General features: G+C 39.7%; 1 protein-coding gene across 3 annotated transcripts in view; it reads left to right on the top strand.

Annotated features, from left to right (window-relative positions):
• UVRAG (UV radiation resistance associated) overlaps positions 1 to 25,011 on the top strand; it is a 306,221-nt gene that overhangs the window by 256,337 nt on the left and 24,873 nt on the right. For all 3 annotated transcript variants that reach the window (XM_080688155.1, XM_080688156.1, XM_080688157.1), the window contains exon 14: positions 15,243 to 15,334. In XM_080688155.1, coding sequence (XP_080544281.1) covers positions 15,243 to 15,334 — 92 coding nt within the window. The remainder of the gene's footprint in view (positions 1 to 15,242; positions 15,335 to 25,011) is intronic.

The following is a 25,011-nucleotide window of genomic DNA, read 5'->3' as shown; positions in this document are numbered from 1 at the left end:
CTTGGCCTTCTGTATGTCCTCTTTTGAAAAGTGTCTATTTAGGTTCTTTGCCCATTTTTTGATTAGATAGTTTATCTCCCATTTGTTAAGTTGTATGAGTTCCCTATAAATTTTGGAGAGTAAACCCTTATCGGAGATGACATTGGCAAATATGTTCTCCCACGCATTGGGCTTTCTTGTTGTTTTGTTGATGGTTTCTTTTGCTGTGCAGAAGCTTTTTATTTTGATGTAGTCCCCTTTGTTTATTTTCTTCTTTTTTTTAATATATTTTTTTAATAAATCTTTATTCAGATTATTGCAATTGTTTCTCCTTTTTCCCCCCATAGCTCCCCTCCACCCAGTTCCCACCCCACCTTCTGCCCTTACCTCCCCCCCACTGTCCTCATCCATAGGTGTATGATTTTTGTCCAGTCTCTTCCTGAACCCCCCACACCCCTTTCCCCCTGAGAATTCAGTCCACTCCCTTTCTATGCCCCTGATTCTATTATATTCACCAGATTATTCTGTTCCTCAGGTTTTTAATTCACTTGATTTTTAGGTTCACTTGTTGATAGATATGTATTTGTTGTTCATAATTTTTATCTTTACTTTTTTCTTCTTCCTCTTCTTTAAGAATACCTTTCAGCATTTCATGTAATACTGGTTTGGTGGTGATGAACTCCTTTAGCTTTTTCTTATCTGTGAAGCTCTTTATCTGCCCTTCAATTCTGAATGATAGCTTTGCTGGGTAAAGTAATCTTGGTTGTAGGTTCTTGCTATTCATCACATTGAAAATTTGTTGCCACTCCCATCTGGCCTGCATAGTTTCTGTTGAGAAATCAGCTGACAGTCATATGGGTGCTCCCTTGTAGGTAATTAACTGTTTTTCTCTTGCTGCTTTTAATATTCTCTCTTTGTCTTTTGCTCTTGGCATTTTAATTATGATGTGTCTTGGTGTGGTCCTCTTTGGGTTCCTTTTGTTTGGGGTTCTGTGCGCTTCCTGGACTTGTAAGTCTATTTCTTTCACCAGGTGGGGGAAATTTTCGGTCATTATTTCTTCAAATAGGTTTTCAGTATCTTACTCTCTCTCTTCTTCTGGCACCCCCATAATTCTGATGTTGGTACGCTTGAAGTTGTCCCAGAGTCTTCTTACACTATCTTCAACTTTTTGGATTTTTTTTTTTCTTTTTGCTTTCTCGGTTGAGTGTTTTTTGCTTCTTTGTATTTCAATTCTTTGACTTGATTCTTGTGTTCCTCTAGTCTGTTTTTGGGTCTCTGTATAATATTTTTTATTTCAGTCAGTGTATGTTTAATTTCTAGTTGGTCCTTTTTCATATCTTTGAGGGTCTCGTTATATTTATCGGCCTTTTCTAGGATATTCTTGAAAAGCCTTATAACCGTGGTTTTGAATTCTATATCCAGTCGTTTGTTTTCCTCCATTTCTTTCATTTGTGATCTGTTTCTTTGACGCCACATTTTCACTGCTTCCCTGAGTTGGTAGGGTAGATTTGTGAGCTAGGTTTCCTATACGGCCCAATGAGTCGGCCTCCCCAGTTAACCTGAGGTGGACACTCTTGGTGCACCCCTTTGTGGACTGTGTGTACAGCCTTATTGTAATTAAGTTTTGATTGTTGTTGGTATCACTGGGAGGAATTGACCTCCAGGCCAGTTGGCTGTAAGGATCAGCTGTGTCTACGCTGGGAGAAGTTTGGTGCTGGAGACAGCCTTATAGGATTAGACTTGCCAAATTGCAATAGCCTCTGTGCTCAGCTTGGATGGGGTGGAGTCTCAGGACAGAGCAGACAGTCTTGGCTTCCCGTCAGCCTTGCCCTTGCACGCACGCACGCGCCTTCAGACCTCTGCCTTCCCCGGCTCCCAAGTCTCCGCCCGAGAGTCCAGATTCCCCCCACAAGAGCGTGGGTCCCCAGGGGCTCGCCTGGAACTCGGGTTCAGTGCAGTCAGAACTGGGGCTCAGTGCAGTCAGGAGCTTCTGACTCCCTTCCACTAGGGAAAGCCTGTGGCAACCTCCGCAGCCTTTGTGCACACTGGCATGTGCGTGCCTTCAGACCTCTGCCTTCCCCGGCTCCCGAGTCTCTGCCCGAGAGTCCAGATTCCCCCCGTAAGAGTGTGGGTCCCCAGGGGCTCGCCCGGAACTGGGGTTCAGTGCAGTCAGAACTGGGGTTCAGTGCGGTCGGGGGCTTCCTTCCCCCTTCCACCAGAGAAAGTCAGCCAGGCTCTCAGCCGCCCTTCCTCTCTGCGCACACAAAGACCCTTTGCCGTACCTCCAGTTCTCTGTGAGCTTTTCTCTTTCCTTCTAGTTGTAGAATTTTCACTCAGCCAGCTTTCCTGTGGTTCTGGATGGTGTCCGTTCTGTCTTTTAGTTGTAGTTTTGAAATTGTTGTGCGAGGCAGCAGTTTAGGTGCTTACCTATGCCGCCATCTTGGTTTCTCTCTGTTTATTTTCTTCTTAATTTCTATTGTCCTAGGAGCTGTATTAGTAAAGATACTGCTATGACATATATCTGATATTTTGCTGGCTATGGATTCTTCTAAGATTTTTATGGTTTCCCATCTTATGTTTAAGTCCTTTATCCATTTTGAATTTATTTTTGTGTATGGTGTAAGTTGGTGGTCTAGTTTTATTTTTTTGCATGTATCTGTTCAGTTTTCCTAACACCATTTATTGAAGAGATTGTCTTGACTCCATTCTATGCTCTTGCCTCCTTTGTCAGCTATTAATTGAGCATAATGGCTTGGGTCAATTTCTGGGTTCTCTGTTCTGTTCCATTTGTCTATATGTCTGTTCTTGTGCCAGTACCAGGCAGTTTTGAGAACATTGGCTTTATATAATATAGCTTAATATCTGGTTATCTTATCTCTTTATCTTAACTGAAACCTGTAACCTTTTCCATTGGAGACTTGTACTCTGACTCTCAGCCAAGCAAGAAAGTAATGAAGGTGGAGGGAGGTATGGGTAGTTTGCCCATTTCTCCAGACCATTAAATTTCCTTCGTATAAAACCATCATCCTTTTTCCAGGCCATTTAACTGTTAAACTCTCCATCACACCTGTCACTGTTGTCTGGCATTCTAATTACTTCTTTGGGACACTCAGAATCTGGAGCTTTGCTTGAGGTTTTCTTATCTAGGCTGCTCACTCCTGTGGTGACCCTGCATTACTCTAGTCTCATCCCTTGTCTTTCCCATTTCACACTGCTGTTTCCCATGTTCTCTCTTGCTTCTGGGCTTTTGCACATGCAGCTTCCTCTGTTTGGAAAACTTTCCCTACCCTTTCACCTAGTAAAATCAAGCTTGTACTGCATGGCTCCGATAGGTTATCACTTCCTTTCCAAAGGTCCCTGTCTCCCCTAGATTGGTTAGGTGTCCCTCCTCTGTGTTTCTATCATTTCCTCTAATGTGACACTCATTATTCTTTAATATAATTATAGTTCTCATTTTTAAATATCTTTTTATTAGGATTACTTCAAATGGAGGGACTGCCTCTTCTTCATTTTGTAACTTCAGTCCATGGCCTAGCACATAGAAGGTGTTCAATGTCTATTGACTGAATGAATAGCTGATTACAGTTGCTTGTCTTCTTTGTCCTATTTAAGACTAAAGGTAGAACAGAAAGGCGCAGCCATGGTATTGTTCCCATAGCTAGTTTATATAGCTAGCTCACATGTGTTGTGCTTCCCCAGTTTGATAAACAAGGTCACTCAGTGCTGTGTGCTTTGCTTTAACAACCAAAGATTTTGTCCTACTCTGAACTAGTTATTCATGTGTTTTTTTTAGTTTTTCTGTCTGTCTTCCATAAACTTAAATATCCAGATTTGACTTTTAGCGTGACAAGATCTTCCAGAATATTTTAGAGAACCATAATCTCTGCAGAACAAAACTCAGACTCCCCAAAATAGATAAAGCTGGGGATGATTGTTCAGTGACTGTACCCCTTCCCCTGAGCACTGAAATTAGCCGTTGGAGAAGTATGCCCCAGCATGTGTTTAATGTTCAGAATATTACTTGCTAACTGAAAACCTCTGGGCCCTTGTGTAGAGCTATCCCCATTTTACCTGGCATGTAGTAAATTTACCAAATGTAATCTGTCCATCCTGGCCGGATAGCTCAGTTGCTTACAGCATCATCCCCATAAGCCAAGGTTGTCGGTTCAATTCCCGTTCAGGGCACATACAGGAATCAAACAATGAATACATAAACAAGTGGAACAACAAATCGATGTTTCTCTCTCTCTTTCTTCCTCTCCCTCTTCCTCTTTCTCTCTAAAATCAATAAATAAGAATAAAATAAAAATATATTATCTGTTCACCAAGGAACTGCTCAGACCACATTTTCCTCATGAATTCACTCCAAATATCTTCAGGTGAAAGGTAGATATAATCTTCTCCACCTGTATTAGTTTTCTATTGCTTCATAAACAAATTACTATAAGTTTAGCAGCTTAAACAGCATCCATTTTTATCCCATAGTTCTGTAGGTCAGAAATCTGGGTGGGCTCATCTGGTTTCTCTGCTTCCAGGTCTCACAAGGCCAAAATCAAGGTGTCAGTCATTCTGGGCTCTTATCTGGAGGCTGTTGAGAATTATTTACTTCCAAGCTTATTTAAATTGTTGGCAGAATCCAGCTCCTTGCAGCTGTAGGTCTTAGGTCCCCATTTGCTTGCTGGCTTGCAGCCAGGGACCAACCTTTGGTCCTAGAGGCCTCCTGCATTCCTCTTCACATGGTCCCTCCATCTTCAGATGAATAATGTCCCTTCAAGCCCATCTAACAGTTCAGATCTCTGAACAGTCTCTTCTGCTACCAACCAGAGAAAACTCACTTGTTTTTAAAGGGCTCATGTGATTAGATGAGGCCCATCGAGATATCTCCCTTTGCCCTAAACATAAAATAATCAAAGGAAAAACAACAGGGATGAAGGTTATAAGAGCCATCTTAAAACTCTGCCTACTAACCCCACCCTTCACACTCTGATAGAAGATTGTACTTTCCCTCTAGGTTAACTTAGTTATCATGCAGTTAGCAGGTAGCCTCCTGAAGGGTGGCACCCATGGCTGGGTCAGTTTGTCATCATTCCCAATCACACCTTGCATACCTTGCCTGTTGTAGGTATTCGGTACATATCTAATGAATTGTTTGCTTTTTGTTAAATGAATTGTGAGATCAAAAGATGAGTAAAAGTATTAGACCAAATTTTAAGAGCGCCTATCCAGTTGGAGGAGCTATGTGAGCTCAGCAGTTCATTGCTGTTGGGATGGGACTGTGTTTTGAGGGGATGTTTTGGTTTTTTTGAAGCTACAATTATTTATGATCAACCAGAGAGACTAAACAGTGGGAACATGGGCTTGGACTCTAATATAATTCAAGTGAAGTCAGAAGAATTTCACCAGAAAACTTAAAAGGCATGAAGTTGATATTATAGTAAAATTAATATTTTAAGGAAAAAAGTCATTAATGAGAGAAAAGAGCATTCTGGAAAACTGTGTTCCATTTAGGGCACCTCATTACCAGATTCTTTAAGGGAAACTGGAGGGAGTTCAGAGACATAAAGAATGATGAAGAGCCTGTGGGGATTGATTTCCAAGCAAAGATTTAAAAAGACTAAATATGTATAACTTAGCTGAACAACAACTAAGTGGAGATGTAACTGTGTCAAATGTCTGATATCAAGAGAAGGAATGTGTTTCAAAAGTGGAGGGGTCTCTTTCTCAGTATTGGAATTAAAGGAAGAATGAAAATACCATCTGTTCTAACTAACTTGTAAGCCATATTTAGACTGTACTGGGATGTAAAGAATCAGAGTTGAATTCAAATCTCAGCTCCTCAACCTTTTACCTGTGAAATATCAAGCAACTCCTTTAAACTTCAAGTGCATAGAAAGAATTATATGACATACCTCAAGGGGTTATTATGCAGATTAAATGAAGTGACATAAATAAACAGCTAAGTTCCATGCCTGGCACAGATTGCATGTTGAAAAGAGCTATAGCTGCTACTGATATTCCCATTATCATTAAGTGGTAGGAATTTAAAGTGCTGAGTCAGACAAACTAGGGTTTCAGATTCAAGCTCTACCACTTATTAACTCTAAGTCTCAGTTTCTTCAAACCATAATAGAGTTACAGTGAGGACCAAGTGAAATAATATAATGTGAAATGTTTAGCATAATGCCTGGCATGATTAAACTACTCAATAAACATTATCAGCTATATAATTATTTTTGTTATCATCAACACAATTATTCTACCATAGAACCTGGCCGAAGGCCTAGCATATATTCAAATTATTTCCCAATTTCCCCTATTATAAACAACATCATATACATACCTATAATTTCACTTATCACCACCATCACACGCATACACATACAAGCTCTTCCGTAATCATTTGTTGAATCAAATTAAGTAATTTTTTCCAATTGTCATGTCAGGTATTTGTGGTCACTGTACATTCCTGGGGAAAGACCAGAATGGGCTTCTGTATTCCTTGTACAATCAAATTTATGATAACAGATTTAAGTGATGCAGAACAATTGAAGCACACATTGCTGGGGGAATACAAAATTGTATAGCCACTTTGAAAACAGTTAGGCATTTTTAAAAATAAACATATACCTACCATTCAATCTAGAAATTCCACTCCTAGGTATTGCTCCAAGAAGAATAAAAATACAAGTCCAAACAAAACCCTGTGCTCTACACAGGCGCAAATCAAGTGTTATAGCACCTTAATTCATAATAGCCAAAACTTGAAGCAACCCAAATGTTTATTAAATGGCACATATATAAGCAATTTGTGGTATATCCATCCAGTGGAATCCTACTCATCAATGAAAAGGAATGAACTATTCATACATGTAGTAATATGGATGAATCTCAAAAAAAATGAAAGAAGGCAGACATGAGAGGCAAATTATTCCATGATTCCATTTATAAGACATTCTAGAAAACTGTCTCTGCCCTATTAGACTGTGATCTTCTTCATCTGATATAGTTCTTTACATCAAGATTACATAAAAGTGAATCAGAAGCAGAAATGCTGAGTTTGATCAGTTTAGAGAGCAAAGATTAGCTACCAAGGGAACCAGAAATCCAGGTTGGGTTAAAGGTCAATACAAGGTAGTTTGGGATAAATCAGGGTGTACAGAACTAATAACATGAGGGCAGGGAGCCAAGGTTGAGCTTGCTAGACCTGACAGATGAATATCTGTTCTAATGGATCGGACTATATGTCTGTCCACTCACATAGCCTTAGGCTAAAGGGAAAATAACTTTCGTCATTTATTTTATTTATTTATTTAAATTTTTTATTTTTATTGATTTCAGAGAGGAAGGAAAGAGATAGAAACATCCAGTGATGAGAGAGAATCACTGATCAGCTGCCTCCTGCATGCCCCTTACTGGGGATTGAGCCTAAAACCCAGGCATATGCCCTGACCAGGAATCTAAAGGTGACCTCCTGGTTCATAGAGGTCGATGCTCAACCACTGAGCCATGCCAGCCAGGCAACCTTCATTATTTAAAGCTGATTCCAGTTGCTATTGGGGGTATGATTTACCTAACTTGAACAAATTTCCAGTTCTGCTTTGCTTATCCATTTGCAATATGCTTGACTGACCCTCTTTCAAAACTCACAAAAATTGGCAGTAATAGAGACCACACAGATCATGCTGACTCCAGAGATGCATCAGTTTAATAGTGCTTCTGGTTGTTTTCTGACAAACATAAGATTCTGAAGCAAAGGTCCATTTTAATTGAAGTGTTTTTAATATAACATATTTAATAATGATAAGTTTGACTAAATATAACCTGGCCTCAAAAGTACAACTTATGATATAAAGAAAAAGAGCCTGTGGTTAGAACTCAGCAAATGTAGATTCTGTTTCCTAGGTTCAATGTGTTCAACCTTAGATAGGCCACTTAATCTCTCACTTACCTTGTGACGTAAGTGAAGCAGGTGGGCTGGTGCTCTCAAAGGTGCCATTTAGCTCTCATAAGAATCCCAAATTCTAAGAATAGTTGGTGGTATGATTGGGATGAGAAATGGAAGAAACTTCTCCATTTCTTAGACTTAACAGCTTTTAAATTTGACTTTTAGGCTTTTCAGACCTCAGAATGGCAAGCCTCTGCTGTGTCCAGTGTTGACCTTATAACATATCGATTTTGGAATAGAACTGGCATGTCTTATAGATGGGGATGAAAAAATATTTAGGTTGTTCTTGCAACTAGAGGCTCATAATCAGGTTCTTATACTTTTCCTTAGAGGTAGATATTGCATCAGCTCACTGTAAGAAACAATATTATTGCTTATATTAAGTATTCTTTAAGTAGCTTTTCCACATCTTTGAAAGAGTTGTATTTTCTTCTAGGAAAGCAGATTTTATTTTTGACATGGTGGTGCCCGTCTTTCGAGCTCTTAATCTAGTTCTTTTTATGTCGGTGAAACCTTAGCATTTAAAAATGAATTGAGCCCTAACCGGTTTGGCTCAGTGGATAGAGCGTCGGTCTGCGGACTCAAGGGTCCCGGGTTCGATTCCGGTCAAGGGCATGTACCTTGGTTGCGGGCACATCCCCAGTGGGGGGTGTGCAGGAGGCAGCTGAGTGATGTTTCTCTCTCATCGATGTTTCTAACTCTCTATCCCTCTCCCTTCATCTCTGTAAAAAAATCAATAAAATATATTAAAAAAAAATAATAATAATAAAAAAAAATAAAAATGAATTGAAATATTGGTAACTACTCCTATAGAGATTTTTTAACTACATAAGCCAGAACTGTGAAGTTAAGTCTTTGATGAATATGTGCATTTTTAATTTCTTATTTTTTTAGTTCCTTGAGAACAGTTCTCTTTGTAGTCAAATTCATTGTAATCCCATCACGAAAGTGTTGATCTTTTAGTATCCTTTATTGAAGCATTGTATTAATCCACATTCCCTCACAGTAACAGACGGTTTGTATCAAACATGTCATGCAGCTTAGCTCAAGCCCCATATGGAACTAATAAGCCACGCAATAAGTGGCCTTGTGTAGTTTGGAAGTGTGTGTGTGTGTGTGTGTGTGTGTGTGTGTGTGTGTGTGTGTGTGTGTGTTTTGTCTAAACTGAATTTCTCCTGCCAAAACTTAAATGACAAAATGATTCCTGAACCCCCGGAGTCTTTCCTGGCCTGGAAAAATTGTGTGTTTATAAAATAAAGATAAAATTGAGTACTTTGATATTAAATTAGGCCTCTTAGCTTAATAGGAAGATGCTCACTGAGTATAAGAATTCAGCATATATTTCTCAGAAGAACAATCACACTTTACTTTCAAATATGACCTCCGAAACTGCATATGGTCTTACCTAGTCAATGGAGCACCATTTATCAAGCTGTATAAACTAGTTAATTTCAACTACAAGAGCTTTAACTTCATAGTTGATATGTCCTATTTGGTGAAACTCACAGTGAATATATAGTGTTTTGGGATGGAACCAGCATGAGGCTTTGGAAAAATACTCTATTTTTATTCAGAAAGGTGGTGTGGGAGAGGAAAACAAAGAAGATAGTTGATGTTATTGACATGGCTACAGTTGTCTGTGCAGTCTAAGTGTATCCTTTGCTCTTGTTTTCTTTCTTTTTGCTTGTTCAAGAACTATACAGCCAGCTCTTCCTGGGTACTTTAGTACAGGAATTTTCTCTTGCTAGTAGACAGTAGCATTTGTTCATTTTTCCAGGGAAACCACTGAACATAGCTTCTCCCCACTTCCCAACTAACCTATCGTCTATGTGTAGTTTTCACCTAGTAGCCTACTATAGTTGCACAAAAATTTAATTGCCCCCATGGAGTTCTAAACCAATCAGAGTAAAGCTGAAATTCAAGCTAATTGAAACCAAAATTCCACTTAAAAACTGCTTACACTCTTTGGGTGGTGGTGCAGTAGGAAGTTGTTACAAAAGGTGTTTATTTCAGAGACTAATTTGAGGCAGTTAGACCCACAGCAATATTTTATTTGCCTGGGTTTCTTGGCATCTGCTTTTCCCAATCAGAAATGAGAGCAGATGGAGCTGCGTTTAGGGAAGTGTGGTATTGATGACAGTTGGTGAGGGCAGGTTTTGATGGAACACACAGTAAGATTTCTTAAAGAAAGGAGTACTTCATTCTTTTAACCTGTCCTTTCCAGTTGCCTCTGGAGTTGTTTTCCTCCTTCACTCTCCTGCTTAAAACCCTGTAGTCGATTCTTACTGCTGACAACAAAGGTAAAGTTCCAACTCTCGAGCTTGGCGCTTTAGGCCCTCTAGGCCCTTGACATTTAATGAATACCCTCTAAAAATCAGGCCTGGGGAGTTTCCATTTTCTATAAAAGTTCTAATTAAACTCTTACAACAATCTTATGAGACAAATATTGTTGGTCCTGTTTTATAGACAAGGCACCGGTTGGTTATGTAACTTGCTCGAGGTTATATCATGCTATGGTAGGGTTGGGGAACACGGTTGTGTGAGGCCCGCAAAATCATTTGGTCTGGCCCTGCCAAGGCATTATGGCGAGTTAATTAAATGTTTGACCAAATATAGCAGGCTAACTTTTATTTTATTTATTTATTTATTTATTTATTTATTTTTAAATATAATTTTATTGGTTTCAGAGAGGAAGGGAGAGGGAGAGAGAAAGATAGAAACATCAGTGAGAGAGAATCATTGATCAGCTGCTTCCTGCACGTCCCCTAATGGGGATCGAGCCCGGAACCCCGGCATGTGCCCTTGACCGGAATCGAACCTGGGACCCTTCAGTCTGCAGGCCGACACTCTATCCACAGAGCCAAACCAGCCAGGGCTAACTTTTAAGTTGATAATTTTGTATGGCCCGAGAATGATGTTATAAATATCCAAATGGCTCTTGTCAGAAAAATGGTTCCCACCCCTTTCTATTGTGAGAACAGTGAGTCCAGGGCCATCATTCCAAAGACAGAGAACTGATCACAGTGCTTACCCAGTGGACACTAAACAAATATTTGTTTAGTGAATGATTAGGGCATGTAGGAACTTAGGAAATGTAATTCTTTCTCTCCTTTCCTTCTTATCCTTGTCCTTTCCTCCTTGACCTGGCTCCTTCTTTTCCTTCCTTTTTTTACTAATTAGAGTGTTAACTTGTTAAAGAATTACTTAATACAAATTTAGATTTGTTCCTCCCCTGAAGGAATATATTTGATAGTGATCAGCTCTACCTGACATAGTATAGTACAAAAAGGAACTCCTCTGCCTGCCGGCCTGATCGCCCCTAACGATTCACCTGCCTGCCTGATCACCCCTATCTGCTCGCCTGCCTGCCTGATCACCCCTAACCACTTGCCTGCCTGCCTCATCGCCCCTAACCACTCTGCCTGCCTGCCTGATCGCCCCTAACTGCTTGCCTGCCTGCCTGCCTGATCACCCTTTACCCCTCTGCCTGCCTGCCTGATCGCCCCTAACTGCTCGCCTGCCTGATCGCCCCTAACTGCTCGCCTGCCTGCCTGATTGCCCCTAACCACCTGTGCCTGCCTGCCTCATCGCCCCTAACCGCTCACCTGCCTTCCTGATCACCCCTAACCACTCTGCCTGCCTGCCTGCCTTATTGCTCCTAACTGCCTCTGCCTCAGCCCCTGCCACTGCGGCTTCATCCGGAAGGACGTCCGGAAGGTCGTTTGGCTATCCGGTCTAATTAGCATATTACACTTTTATTATTATAGGTATGAATACATTTGTATTACATGTGAATTTCTTTTCTCTAATTTAATTAACACTCTTACAGATGTCCCCCATTTCCCCCCCCCCCCCACCTTTGTCCTTCAACCTCCACTCCCTTTCCCTGGATTTTCCCACTTTGTTGTCTGTGTCCATGGCCTATGCATATGTACATATATGTTCTTTGGCTGATCTCATATGTTGAAAATTAAAAGGATGACATGGTAGAAAGAATTTGGAGTTATTATTAGGTTCTAGCCTTGGCTTTGTACTTTATCAGCTCTGTGACCTGGGCAGGACATTTGCTTTATTGAGTCTTAGTTTCTTTTTTTTCCTTTTTTTTTTTTCTTGATTTATGAAAAGAGGGGGGTAGGAGAAGATGATCTCCAGTGTCTCTTTAAGCTATAACTTTCTAAGATTCTGTAATTAAAAAATAATTGTGCTATGCAGCAAATGAAGAGTTAAGGCCTGGGTGGAGGCTCAAAATGCCCACATTTTCCTTTTTTGGTTGAATCAGACTTGCAGAAAAATTTTCATTGTGGTCTCTGAAAAGAATTCAACACCCACCTTCCACTGTGGACCTGGGGCAGGCAATTGACTATGTACTGGCTCAGGGACACATAGCTTAGTGTTATTTCAGTATGGTTTTTTGATATTTAATATTTTTCAGTATGAATCACAGGTGAAATTTCCATGCCATGTGTAAACAATTTCACTTTTTTATTGAAACAATGAATTCAGGAATGTCATATTGGGATATCAGCCATTTTACTTTTATCAATGTATGGAAAAATGCTTTTATATTAATATAAGAAATGATGTCATTTAATATGGAATAGATCTTATAATTCAAGGTCAGCAAATCTCAGGAGGTGACTTAGGTCACCAAGCTAAGTTTTGGAAAAGGGAAAAAATCTTTTCCTTTTGTCTTCTCAAGTGTTTTTACCAGTTTTCCTCTTACTCTGGGGTAAAGGGCAGAGTAACATGGTTGTGAAAGGGAAGCTCTGGCTAATAATATCTTTGCTATTGAGCTCTGTGGTCCTAGAGAATTTACTTTCCCTTTCTGGGCTTCAGTTTCCCCATCTGCAAAAGGAAAGGATTGGCTTAAATAATATTCACAATTCCTTTTAGCTTTAACAGTCTATGTTTCTACCACCTTGCATTGTGTGAGTATTCAAGAAACCCGATTAGGTTTTGGCATTTTCCTTTAAAAGTTCATTGTAGTGAGAATAAACTTTTGTTAAGTGAAAAATCAGTTGAGTACTAGATAGAAACAAAGGAAGACTTACTTTAATATTTTTTGTTGGTCATGGTTTTATTTTTTAAAAAAGGAAAATATTTAGATGTTTGACTTGGTCACTTTTAAAGTTAGGTGCTAGACACTGTTGGACTCCATTATCCACCCAAAAGGTTGGTCATCAATTCATCCTTTGGATTGATTTATGACCAAAAGAGGGATATGGGGACGAAAGGGGCCACATGGTAAGATAACATGCCTATGAAATGTCAGAGTAATTTGTAACTTCCCTTTTCCCAGACCCCTCAGGGCACAACCAAATGCACCTGGGTGCCAGGACTGGAGATCATAAATTCCTTCATTGTTATTGTTATACTAGAGGTCCAGTGCATGAAATTCATGCACGGGTGTGGTCCCTAGGCCTGGCCAGTGATCAAAGCATGAGCATCTGGCATGGAAGGGCAGATCTCAAATGACCTCTGGGCCCTGGGCAGCACCTGGGCCCCCAGACCCTCGCGCACCCCCCTCTGCCTGAGGCACGGTGCCCGAGTCCCCATGCGGAGATGCAGTGAGCTCAGCCGGATAGTGTGGGCCTCTGGGCCACCCAGCAGCACTGCATGGAAGTCAAGCGGGCAGTGTGCTCTCTCCCAGCCCGCCTCGCAGACTGGCTTCTGCGTAAACCCATGGGGAGCCTGATGGGCCCCTACAGTCCTGGCAGCTGCGGTCCGGGCGACTGCGGCCTGGCTCATCCGAAGGAGGCTGGGTGGGCTCCTCGTGGGCGCCCGGCACCTGAGCACGGGGACTTCCCTGGCACACAAGCCCTGGCTTCCCAGGGGAGGGTAGCAGGGGGAGTGAGAGTGAGCTCAGCAGACACCCCGCATTCTCACCGCACCTGCGTCCCCATCACCCCCGCCCCCAGATAGCCAGCGAGACATGTTTGCTGATGCCTGCTATGTTCCGCGCCGCCCCCTGGTGGTCAGCACAGGTCATAGCGAGCAGTCGAACTCCCGGTTGAGGGGACAATTTGCATATTAGGCTTTTATTATATAGGATTGATTATTGACTGTTAACTATCCTGTACCCACCTAAGTAAAAGAAGTATGTGTCTATCATTTTACTTTTTATCCATTCCCAGAGATTACTCTCCCCCTCTTTGCTTTCTCCTGCCTTCCTAATCTATCACCAATGGATTTCATGTAAACCACATATGTCTCCTCTTTGATGTAATATATAAAACAAGGTGAAAAAACACCATTCTCCAGATTATTATCCCAAACATTGAGATTCTGCTTCCTGGCAATTGTCGACAGTTTGGCTCAAATAAACTCTCAAAAATTCAAATGAATAAATAGATAAAGTTGAGGTACCAGAAAAATAAAACTTCAGAACTAATGATCCTTCACATTTGTACAATATACAGTTACAAAGTGCTTTTTGCATATGTATCATGTCATTTGAAAAATACATTTCTATAGGACTGTGTTGCACATTTACTGTGTATTTGATATTATGTGTGTGAGCATGTGTATGAATGTGCACATGTACCTATTTCAGATCTTATTATGGTCAGTTAAGGAAGCAGATAGTATTCAGAGACAGAGTGAGAGGATGCAAGGAACAGACAAATGAAAACATTTAGCAAGATACTCAAGGAACATAGAAGGATACTTAATTTTGAAAATCAGCCTCTAGCAGAAATAAGTAAAACTAAGAGCAGATCAAGCCCACAGGCCATAGTTTCCTCACGCTAGCCCTTCAGCTCTGTGCTCTTGTTCTGCATAAAGATGGAAATTATAGATACAAGAGAAATATAAAGCACATCCTCTGTCAAAAGTAGCTTGCAACTCATTTGTTTAATAAGCACTGAGCCACTAGCATTGTATCAGACACTTTAGCTATCAGAAGAATACAACATGATTCTTACCCTTGCTTATACAAAGAGAGGATCAGCAAAAGAAGGGCTGAATGTGCTCAGAGTATATAATATTAGCCTTCAGTACCTAAAATCAAACACTGGTTTTATGGTCTATGTCCCTAGAATCAATGTTAGCAAATCCTACAAGGGTCTTTGAAATACCTTGATTCCACAGTTAGTCATTCTTGGTCTTCTCCAACTTTAGGGGACAAAGGAGCAAGAGATGAAAAGGGTACTTTTAAACACCATCCCAAAAGTGTGGTTGATGATATTGGGATCATACATTCATATTTCCTGTTTTCGAATTAAAAAAAAACAACACACATGTTTAATAGATCATGTTTCTGAAACATTGCCTAGTATCTGCTAGAATTTCTTTTAATTCTATTTTTCTACCTTTGCAGCTAAGATATCAACATGGACTTGGGACTCCAGACTTGAGGCAAACCCTTCCCAACCTGAAAAACTTCATGGAACATGGACTGCTGGTCAGGTGGTGAGTACCTTTATTTCTGATACTCAGAAACTGTAATGTACATAATCATCCTGAGAAACTGTTCTGACTTCCACACTACTCCACACCTGCCTTCTTGGTTTTCCTCTGTAATAAGATATCTGAAGAAAAGGAAAGGCAGCCATTGTGCTTTTGTACTAAGCTCCAGTCTGGCAAAGGGGGGTGAAGCACTCTCAGGAAGGGAGAAGGTTCAGGGAGTATAGTTTGAACATTGGGAGGTTGGCTGGGCAAGCAATCGTTGAGTACATTGCTGAGGCAGACAGCCCTGTGGTTCATAAAAGGGAGAGACATCGAGCCCCTAAGTCTTTTCTAAAGAACAAGTGAAGGTCATAAATATAGAATGAACACCAGGATCAGTGGTTATGAGAGTTAAGGGAAAAAAGCAGACAAGGAATAGGTTAGGTTTGTCAGGACCTAGTCTTGAGACCAGGAGGCACATACTGTTTCTTGTGTTTGATGTCAATGTCTTTTGTGCCCTGAGGGCAAGCCACTACTTAGAAGTGCTTTGTCAGTATAGACATGACTCTTAAAAAGAAAGGGCAGATGGAGATCCAAGAGGTGGCAGAGTAGGTAGAAGTTACACTCACCTCCTCCCAGGTCCAAACTGGAATTAAAACTAAATTATAGAATAATCAACATGAATAACTAGCTGAAGACTAGCTGAACAGAAGTTGTATAACCAAGAATTTACAGAAGCAGCCACATTTAGACTGGTTGGGAGGGCAGAGATGTGAAAAGAGCTGGCCCCACACCCACATGAGGTTGTAGAGAAATCCGGAGGGATGTCTCAGCTGCAAAGGTCCCCCTGAGGGGCATGGGGTCTCAACCTCAGCCAGGCTCCCCAGCCTGGAGCACCAGAGCCAGGAAGAGGAGCCCACATAATATCTTGCTGTGAAAATCAGCAGGGATTCAGTACCCAGGAAGATACAGAATCTGCTAGTAACCAGGCACGCTCTTAAAGGACCAGCACACAAAATCTCTTTTGTAGCCACTCACCCTTGGCTCTGGCAGAGGGAGTGTGGTTCAGAGTGAAGTGGAATCATGTGAGGATAGAGTTGTGTGGCTCTGGGGAGAGAGCTGAAGGGACAGCTGCCAGGTCCCTGTATTGAGTCCCTCTCCCACACCTCCTGCAGATGTCGTCTTTTCTAAGTTGAGCATTCCCCTCCATACTGCATCAGTCTGGAAAGCACTACCTGTTGTGCTTTCCCACCCTCCCCACTCCCTGTTGCCCTGCCCTGCCCAGCTTATGCCTGCTAAGGAGTTAGCTGCCTGGGCCTGGATATCAGAGACCAAGTGTGTGGCTCTGGGGTGGGGGCCGTTTTTCCCTCTGGTGCTACTCTTCCTATGCAGAGCTCTCTCTTCACCTGGCCAAATGTGATAAACTCTGCTGACCTTACCCTGACAACTCCCTGAGAACGTCCACACCACCACAAAGGTCCATGGGCACTCAGCGGGTAGAGGGTAGTTGGTATGCCCTGAGACTTCTGCTGAGTGACCTCAGTCCCAGCACTGGTGCTGAGTTTGAATCTGTATCAATCTGGTGAACACAACTCACCCCTCCCTGGTGACTCCCTGAGAACCTACCTCGCGCAGCTCATGTTCCTCCAGAGGCCCTTTTAGTGACTAAGCTTAAAGTCAGCTGGCAAGTGGAGGATAAAGGGATCAACCCAACAAGACGATATAACCCTAGTAACCATTTATGTACCCAACATAGGAGCACCTATATGTCGAGTAAATCTTGATGGACATAAAGGGAGAGATCAACAGTAATACGGTCATAGTAGAGAATTTTAACACCCCAGTGATATCGATGGATAGATCTTCCAGACATAAAATCAACAAGGAAACAGATGGACTTAATTAATATTTTCAGAGCATTTCACCCCAAAGCAGCAGAATATACATTCTTTTCAAGTGCATGTGCCACCTTTTCTAGGATATACCACGTTAGTACACAAAAGAAGTCATAATAAATTTATGAAGATTGAAATCACATCAAGCATCTTCTGTGACCACAGTGGTTTGAAACTAGAAATCAATTACAAGGAAACAAAACAAACCTGAAAAACAAACACATGAAGGCTAAATAACAGGTTACTAAACAATGAATGGGTTAACAATGAGATTAATCAAAAGATACCTTGAGACAAATGAAAATGGGAACACAACAACCCAAAATTTATGTGACACAGTGAAAGCAGTCCTAGGAGGGAAATCCAGAGCATTACAGGCCTACCTCAAGAAACAAGAAAAATCTCAAATATTCTAACCTTATACCAAAAGGAACTAGAAGAAGAACAACAAACAAAGCCTAAAGTGAGTAGACAGTAGAAAATTATAAAAATCAAGATGGAAATAAACAAAGTAGAGTCTAAAAAAACAATACAAAAAAACAATGAAACCAAGACCTGGTTTTGAAAAGATAAACCATATTGATAAACCTTTAACCAGACTTATCAAGAACAAAAGAGAGGACCTAAATAAATAAAATCAGAAATGAAAGAGTAAAAGTAACTGACACCACATAAGTACACAAGATTATAAGAAAATATTGTGAACAACTATACGCCAACAAATTGGACAATCTGGAAAAAATGGATAAATTCCTAGAAGCATACAATCTTCCAAAACTGAATCAAGAAGAAACAAAATCTGAACAGAGCAATTACAACTAATAAAACCTCAAAACAAAACAAACATCCTGGACTGGATGGCTTCACAGGTGAATTTTACCAAACACTGAGAGAAAAACTAACACCTATTTTTTCAAGTTATTCCAAAAAATTTAAGAGGAGGGAAGCCTCCCAACCTCATTGTATTAGCATTACCCTAATTCCAAAACCAGATAAAAACACTACAAAGAAAGAAAATTATAGGGAAATATACCTGATGAACGTAGATGCAGAAATCCTCAAGAAAATATTAGCAAACCGAATCCAACAATACATTATAAAGATCATACACCATGACCAAGTGGGATTTATTCCCAGGATGCAAGACTGGTACAGTATCTGCAAATCAATTAACATGATATACCACATAAAATGAAGGATAAAAATACATGATCAAATCAATAGATGCAGAAAAAGCATTGACAAATTCCAGCATCCATTTATGATAAAAACTCGCAGCAAAGTGGGAATAGAGAGAACATACCTCAACATAATAAAGGCCAAATTTGACAAACCACTGCAAACATCATACTCAGTGGGGAAAAACTTAAGCATTTCCCTTAAGATCAGGAACAAGATAGGGATGTCCACTTTCACACTCATAGTCAACATAATACTGGAAGTCCTAGCCACAGCAATCGGGCAAGAAGAAGAAATAAAAGGCATCCAAATTGGAAAGGAAAAAGTAAATCTGTCATTTTTTGCAGAAGACATGCTACTATATATGGAGAACCCTGAAGATTCCACACATACTAGTACACATAAAAACTAATAAATGAACTTAGTAAAGAAGCAGGATATAAAATTAATAATCAGAAATTGGTTGCATTTTTATACACAAATAAGTATCTATCAGAAAGGAAAACTAAGAAAACAACCTCATTTACAATTGTTTCACACACACACACACACACACACACACACACACACACACACAACCTAGGAATAAATATAACCAAGGTAAAGACCTGTACTTAGAAAATTATAAGACACTGAAGAAAGAAACTGGAAAAGATACAAAAAAATGGAAGCATATATTGTGCTTGTGGATAGGAAGAATTCACATCATTAAAATGTCCAAACTACCCAGAACAATCTATAGATTCAATGCAGTTCCTATCAAAATACCAATAATGTATTTCACATAACTAGAACAAATAATCCAAAAATTTATGTAAAACCACAAAAGACCCCAAGTAGCCACAGCATTCTTGAAAAAGAAGATCAAACTTGGAACTATCATGCTACCTGATATCAAACAGTACTACAAGGCGATAGTAATAAAAATGGCATGGTAGTGGCATAGAAACAGACATATCGATCAATAGAACAGAATAGAGAGCCTAGAAATAAACCCATGCCTGTATTTTCAATTAATATTTGACAAAGGAGTCAAGAACATACAATGGAATAAAGACAGTCTACTCAATAAATGGTGTTGGAAAAATAGGACAGATAGAGATAAATGCAAAAAAAAAATGAAACTAAACCACCTTATTACACCATATCCAAGAATAAACTCAAAATGTATTAAAGACTTAAAGGTAAGACTCGAAACCATAAAATTCTAGGAAGAAAACATAGGCAGTAAAAACATGGACATTTCTCTTAGTAATATTTTTTCTGATATATCTCCTCGGGAAGGAAAACAAAAGAAAAAATAAACAAATGAGACTACCTCAAACTAAAAATGTTTTGCAAAGAACTCCTACAACACCAAATAAACAATCCAATAAAGGAATGGGCAAAGGACCTGAATATAAACTTCTCCAAAGAGAACATACAGATGGCCAATACACATATGAAAAAATACTCAACATCACTAATCATCAGAGACATGCAAAAAAAAACCCACAATGAAATATCACATCACATTTGTCAGAATGTCTATCATCAATAAACCAACAAACAAGCAGTGTTGGGGAGAATGTAGAGAAAGGGGGCCCTCATGCACTGTTATTCGGAATGCAGATTGGTGCAGCCAGTATGGAAAACAGTATGGAGGGTTCTTAAAAAAATAAATAATGAAACTGCCTTATGACCCACTGATTCCACTTCTGGGTATATATCCGAAGAAACCCAAAACACTAATTCAAAAGAATATATGCACCTTTATGTTGATTACAGTGTTATTTATAATAGCCAAGATATGGAAGCAACCCAAGTGCCCATCAATGGACAAGTGGTTGTACATATATACAATGGAATATTACTCGGCCATAGTAAAGAATGAAATCTTACCATTTGCAGCCACATGGATGGACCTAGAGGGTTTATACTAAGTGAAATAAGTCAGAGAAAGACAAATAGTATGATTTCACTTATATGTGGAATCTAAAGAACAAAGTAAAAGAACAAAATTGAAACAGACTCATAGACACAGAGAACAGACTGGTACTTGCCAGAGGGGAAGGGGGTTTGGGGAACTGAGTGAAAAAGGTGAAGGTATTAAGAGCTACAAATTGGTGGTTACAGAATAGTCATGGGGATGAAAAGTACAGTATAAGAACTATAGTCAATGATATAATAACTGTGTATGGGCCAGGTGGGTACTGGAAAATTGGGGGGAACATTTTGCAAGTATGGTATATGGTTGTCTAACTACTGTGCTGTATTATGAAACTATTACATAATAATATTTAATGTAAACTGTAATTAAAAAATACAATTTTTAAATATTATTAAAAAGAAGGGGAGGTGGAAAGTCTGCCAAGAAGACATTAGAGTGATTCACTTGACTTAAATAAATGGAAAACTATTGGCGCTAGCCATGTAGTAATTCTTGAAGTTTGAATCTTTAATGATAGGTAGTAACTCAGAAAATTGTGTGAATGGAAATTAGGCCTTTAGAAAGTTAGACAAGTTGAAACAGCATGGTGTCTTCTAAAGAGCACTGGCTTCTGATCCCCGATTTTTCTCTAACCTGCTCTGTGAACTTAAAGTCCTGCCTCTGAAAAGTAATTTCCTCATCTGTAATCCCTGCCTTGTTCATGTCACCAGTTTGTGGTGAGAACAAAATGCAGCGTCAAATGGAAAAACTATTTGAGGGGAGGAAAGTACAAGATTGGTTTCATTTTCTTCTGTGCCGTAAGGATAGGTCTTGAGGATAATAAGAAAACAACACATATGATTAACCTTTACTTTGACATTTTTTTATTTTTGTCTCATATGATCTTCAAAATGCAAGTTCCAGATGTCTGATTTTAGATAGGACTCCTGTTAAGCAAATACACAAATGTTTAAAGAATTCTAGTCAGAATATAAAAATAATTATTAAAGCATAGTGTTGATGTGTCCTAAGGAATGAGGGATAGGAATTGAGTTTTAAAATGAGGAGGAGGAAGTTAGCAGACATTTATTTAGTTAGCATCAACTATGTAAAGTCTGGAGCATGACAAGAAGTATAAGACTCAAGGCCTACCTTTAAGGGATGTGTGCTCTAGTTGGAAACAGGTATATAATTCATGAGAGTTTTTGTAACAGAATGGTAAATAACCTAAAATAATTTTTTAAAAGAGAGGTAACCCACACACTACCTGATTAATCACTGAGTCTTGCTCTGTACAAACAGCAAATTGTCCCAGTGTCATTTATTGAAGAGTCTGTCCTTTGTCTACTGTTTGATAATGCCATCTCTGTTATGTACCAGCTTCACTTACTAGTATATACCTGCATGTGCTTCCAGGCTCCCTGTTCTGCTTCATTGTTTTGACTATCCATAGGCTAGTATCACATTTTTAATTATCACAAGATGTGATTTCTGTAAGCCTTGTTGAGGTTTGAGGATGCCCAATAAATAGCACCCCTCTTCCCCCTGACATTTGGAACAATTTGAGACAGGAGGTACTAGAGACAGACTAATAGAAATCAAAATGTCAGTTTTGTTACTGATAAAGCCTCTTGGAAAATGTGCCTTTAGATCTGTAATAAGAAGAGCTTGCAAAGATGTCACTCAAAATTAAACTTACCCTCACAATCACAGTGTGAACGGGAGAAACCTAGGCTTTCCCCGCAGAGGCAGGCCCTTCCTTGACTACACTGCAGAGAGCAGTCAGATGACCCCTGCAGGAACCCAGATGAGGCTAAGCCAAGAATACTCAGGTTTTATTTTTCTCTCTAAATTCACCACTAAGAAAAGGCCCTCCTTCTCTAAGAGCTAGTGAGTGAGAGGATGGAGAAAGGCCAGGAGTGTTACTCCTAAATCACATTCCTTCAGAGCAAGGGAACAGGAAGATAACCCCAACTTTCTTGATAATCTGCTAGGGCAGGGCTCCTACTTATGGTTCTTTTTCAAAATTCATTTGGCTTTTCTTGACATATGAATTATATTTGAGTAATTTGACAGCTTTATGGTATTGAGTCTTTTTAACTGTGAGCATGGTGTCTGTATGTTTTCTAAACATATCTCAGTGAAGTATTTTAATTCCCTTCATAAAGGTCTTATAAATCTTTTATTAGATACTTAGTCCTAGGTAGCTTTCCATTTTGATGTTATAAATTTTTCTTTTTAAAAATATATATTTTATTGATCTTTTACCGAGAGGAAGGGAGAGGGATAGAGAGTTAGAAACATCCATGAGAGAGAAACATCTATCAGCTGCCTCCTGCACACCTCCTACTGGGGATGTGCCCGCAATCAAGGTACATGCCCTTGACTGGAATCAAACCCAGGAACCTTCAGTCTGCAGGCCGACGCTCTATCCACTGAGCCAAACCAGTCAGTGCTGATGTTACAAATTTTTCATTACAACATCCAACCTTTTTTGTAGCAAGTATATAGGAATACCACTGATTTTTGTATTTCAAGTGTATCCAGCAACCTTGCTAACATTAAGTACAATAGGTTGTCTTAGATTTTTTTGGATTTTCTGTGTATATAGTTTTTTTTGAATAATGGTGTTGTTTCTTCCTCTCTATTTTTACAACTGTCATTACTTTTTTTTTTAATATTTCTTTATTGATTTCAGAGAGGGAGAGGAAGAGAGAGATAGAAACATCAATGATGAGAGAGTCATTGATCGGCTGCCTCCTGCACACCCCCTACTGGGGATCAAGCCTGCAACCCAGGCATGTGCCCTTGGCCGTAATCAAACCTGTGACCCTTCAGTCCACAGGCTGATGCTCTATCCACTGAGCCAAGCCGGCTAGGGCTACTTTTTAATGTCTTATATTTTATTATAGAAGAGGAGCAGTGACCATGGATATCCTTTTCATATTCTTGATTTTAAAGAGAATGCTTCTAACTTATCACCATTAAGTATTATATCTACTTATTGCAGGTTACAACATAGGTACTTCATTAGCAAAAGGAAGTGTCTTTTCTATTCATGTTTTTTAATCATGAATGTGTATTTTGAATTTTATCAAATGCTTATTCTAAATCTATTGAGATAATACTATATTTGTTCTTCTTTACTATGTTAGATGTGCTAAGAAGTATTAATATATTTTCTAACATTAAACCATTTCTTTCTCCTGGGATAAACTCTACCTAGTAATGATATATTATTTTTTCCTATATTATTATATTTGACTTCCTAATATTTAAAGAAATGTACATTTGTGAACTGAGATGAGACTTGCCTATAATTTTTCTTTCTCATATAATAATTCTTGTCTGATTTTTGGCAGCAAGGTTGTAATAGCCTCATAAAATACATTGAGGATCTTTTCTTCTTTTCTATTCTCTGAAACAGTTTGTGCACAGTAGGCATTATCTATATCTTGAAGGACTGATAGAACTTAGAAAAACCTAGTGTTGTGTGTGTTTTGTTTGTTTGTTTGTTTGTTGAAGGGGAAAATACAGATTTTTAACTACTGATTTAATTTTTATAATGATTATAGGCCTATTTATGATCTATTTTTCCAATTCCTAATTAACCCATTCCAGGCTGATTTCCAGTTCTATCAGTATACCTCAATTTCTCTTTTCTAGGCAGGTGCCTACTGAACTCTATGTTACCAAAGTCAAAGGACACTTATCTATCCTTATCCTGTTCTTCGTCTCAGTAGCATTCCTACATTCTTGAAACATTCTCCTTTCTTGGCTTTCACAATACTACCCTCCCATGGATTTCCTTCTTTCTTCCAGCAGCTCTTTCTCTGTCCTTCATATTCCTCCTTACTTACATAATCATTAAATATGGAGTTCTTTGTGGTCCTGTCTTAGGTCATTCTCTTTCTCTCGCTACTCTCTTCTCATGTAATCACATTCATTTCCTTAGTTTTGAAAACTATCTATATATATACTGAGTGGCCAGATTATTATGATCTCTGAACGCATAATAATCTGGCCACTCAGTGTATATCCTATATAATAAAAGGCTAATATGCAAATTGTCCCCTCAACCAGGAATTCGACCAGCAGGCAGGCTGGCCAACTGCCCATGTCCCCTCCCCTGGCCAGGCTGACCGGACCCCCCACCCATGCACGAATTTATGCACCGGACCAGAGATCATAATAATCTGGCCACTTAGTGTATTAAAGGCTAAGTGTCCATCCATCCGACTGGTAGCTATGATGTGCACTGGCCATTTAAAAATAAACGGCACCACGGACATGGCACCAACAAACCAACACTCGGCTTTCCCCAAGTGAGACACAGGCCCACTACCACCCTGGAGCAGCACCCCACCAAATCACAGCCAACACTGCGAAGACCCCATGGTGCAAAATGTGGCTACTGCCCAGCCCAGCCCAGAAATGGTCACTGTGGGCACCAGGTAATGACATCATGTAGCAACTCCCGGCTTCTTCTCCCTAGCTACTAGCCTCCTTGGAGTTTCTTCATCCCAGAAACCCAACTTGCTTTATAGCCAGGTGGAAACATTGTACACTTTAACCAAATGTTTGTGAAGAATTTTCCCATGCCTCATCTCATTTGATCCTCACAGAAGTCCTGGAGTGGGTAGATAGGAGACTCAGTAGAATCCTGTTTTCTTTTCATTAGCCAGAAAACAGAGATTTAGAAAGTTTAGAAACTTGAC

This window comes from Plecotus auritus (assembly GCF_963455305.1).
Source record: "Plecotus auritus genome assembly, chromosome: 9".
Classification (NCBI taxonomy): Eukaryota; Metazoa; Chordata; class Mammalia; order Chiroptera; family Vespertilionidae; genus Plecotus; species Plecotus auritus.
Note: the sequence above shows the minus strand (reverse complement) of the source record. Positions and strands in the feature narration are given on the sequence as shown.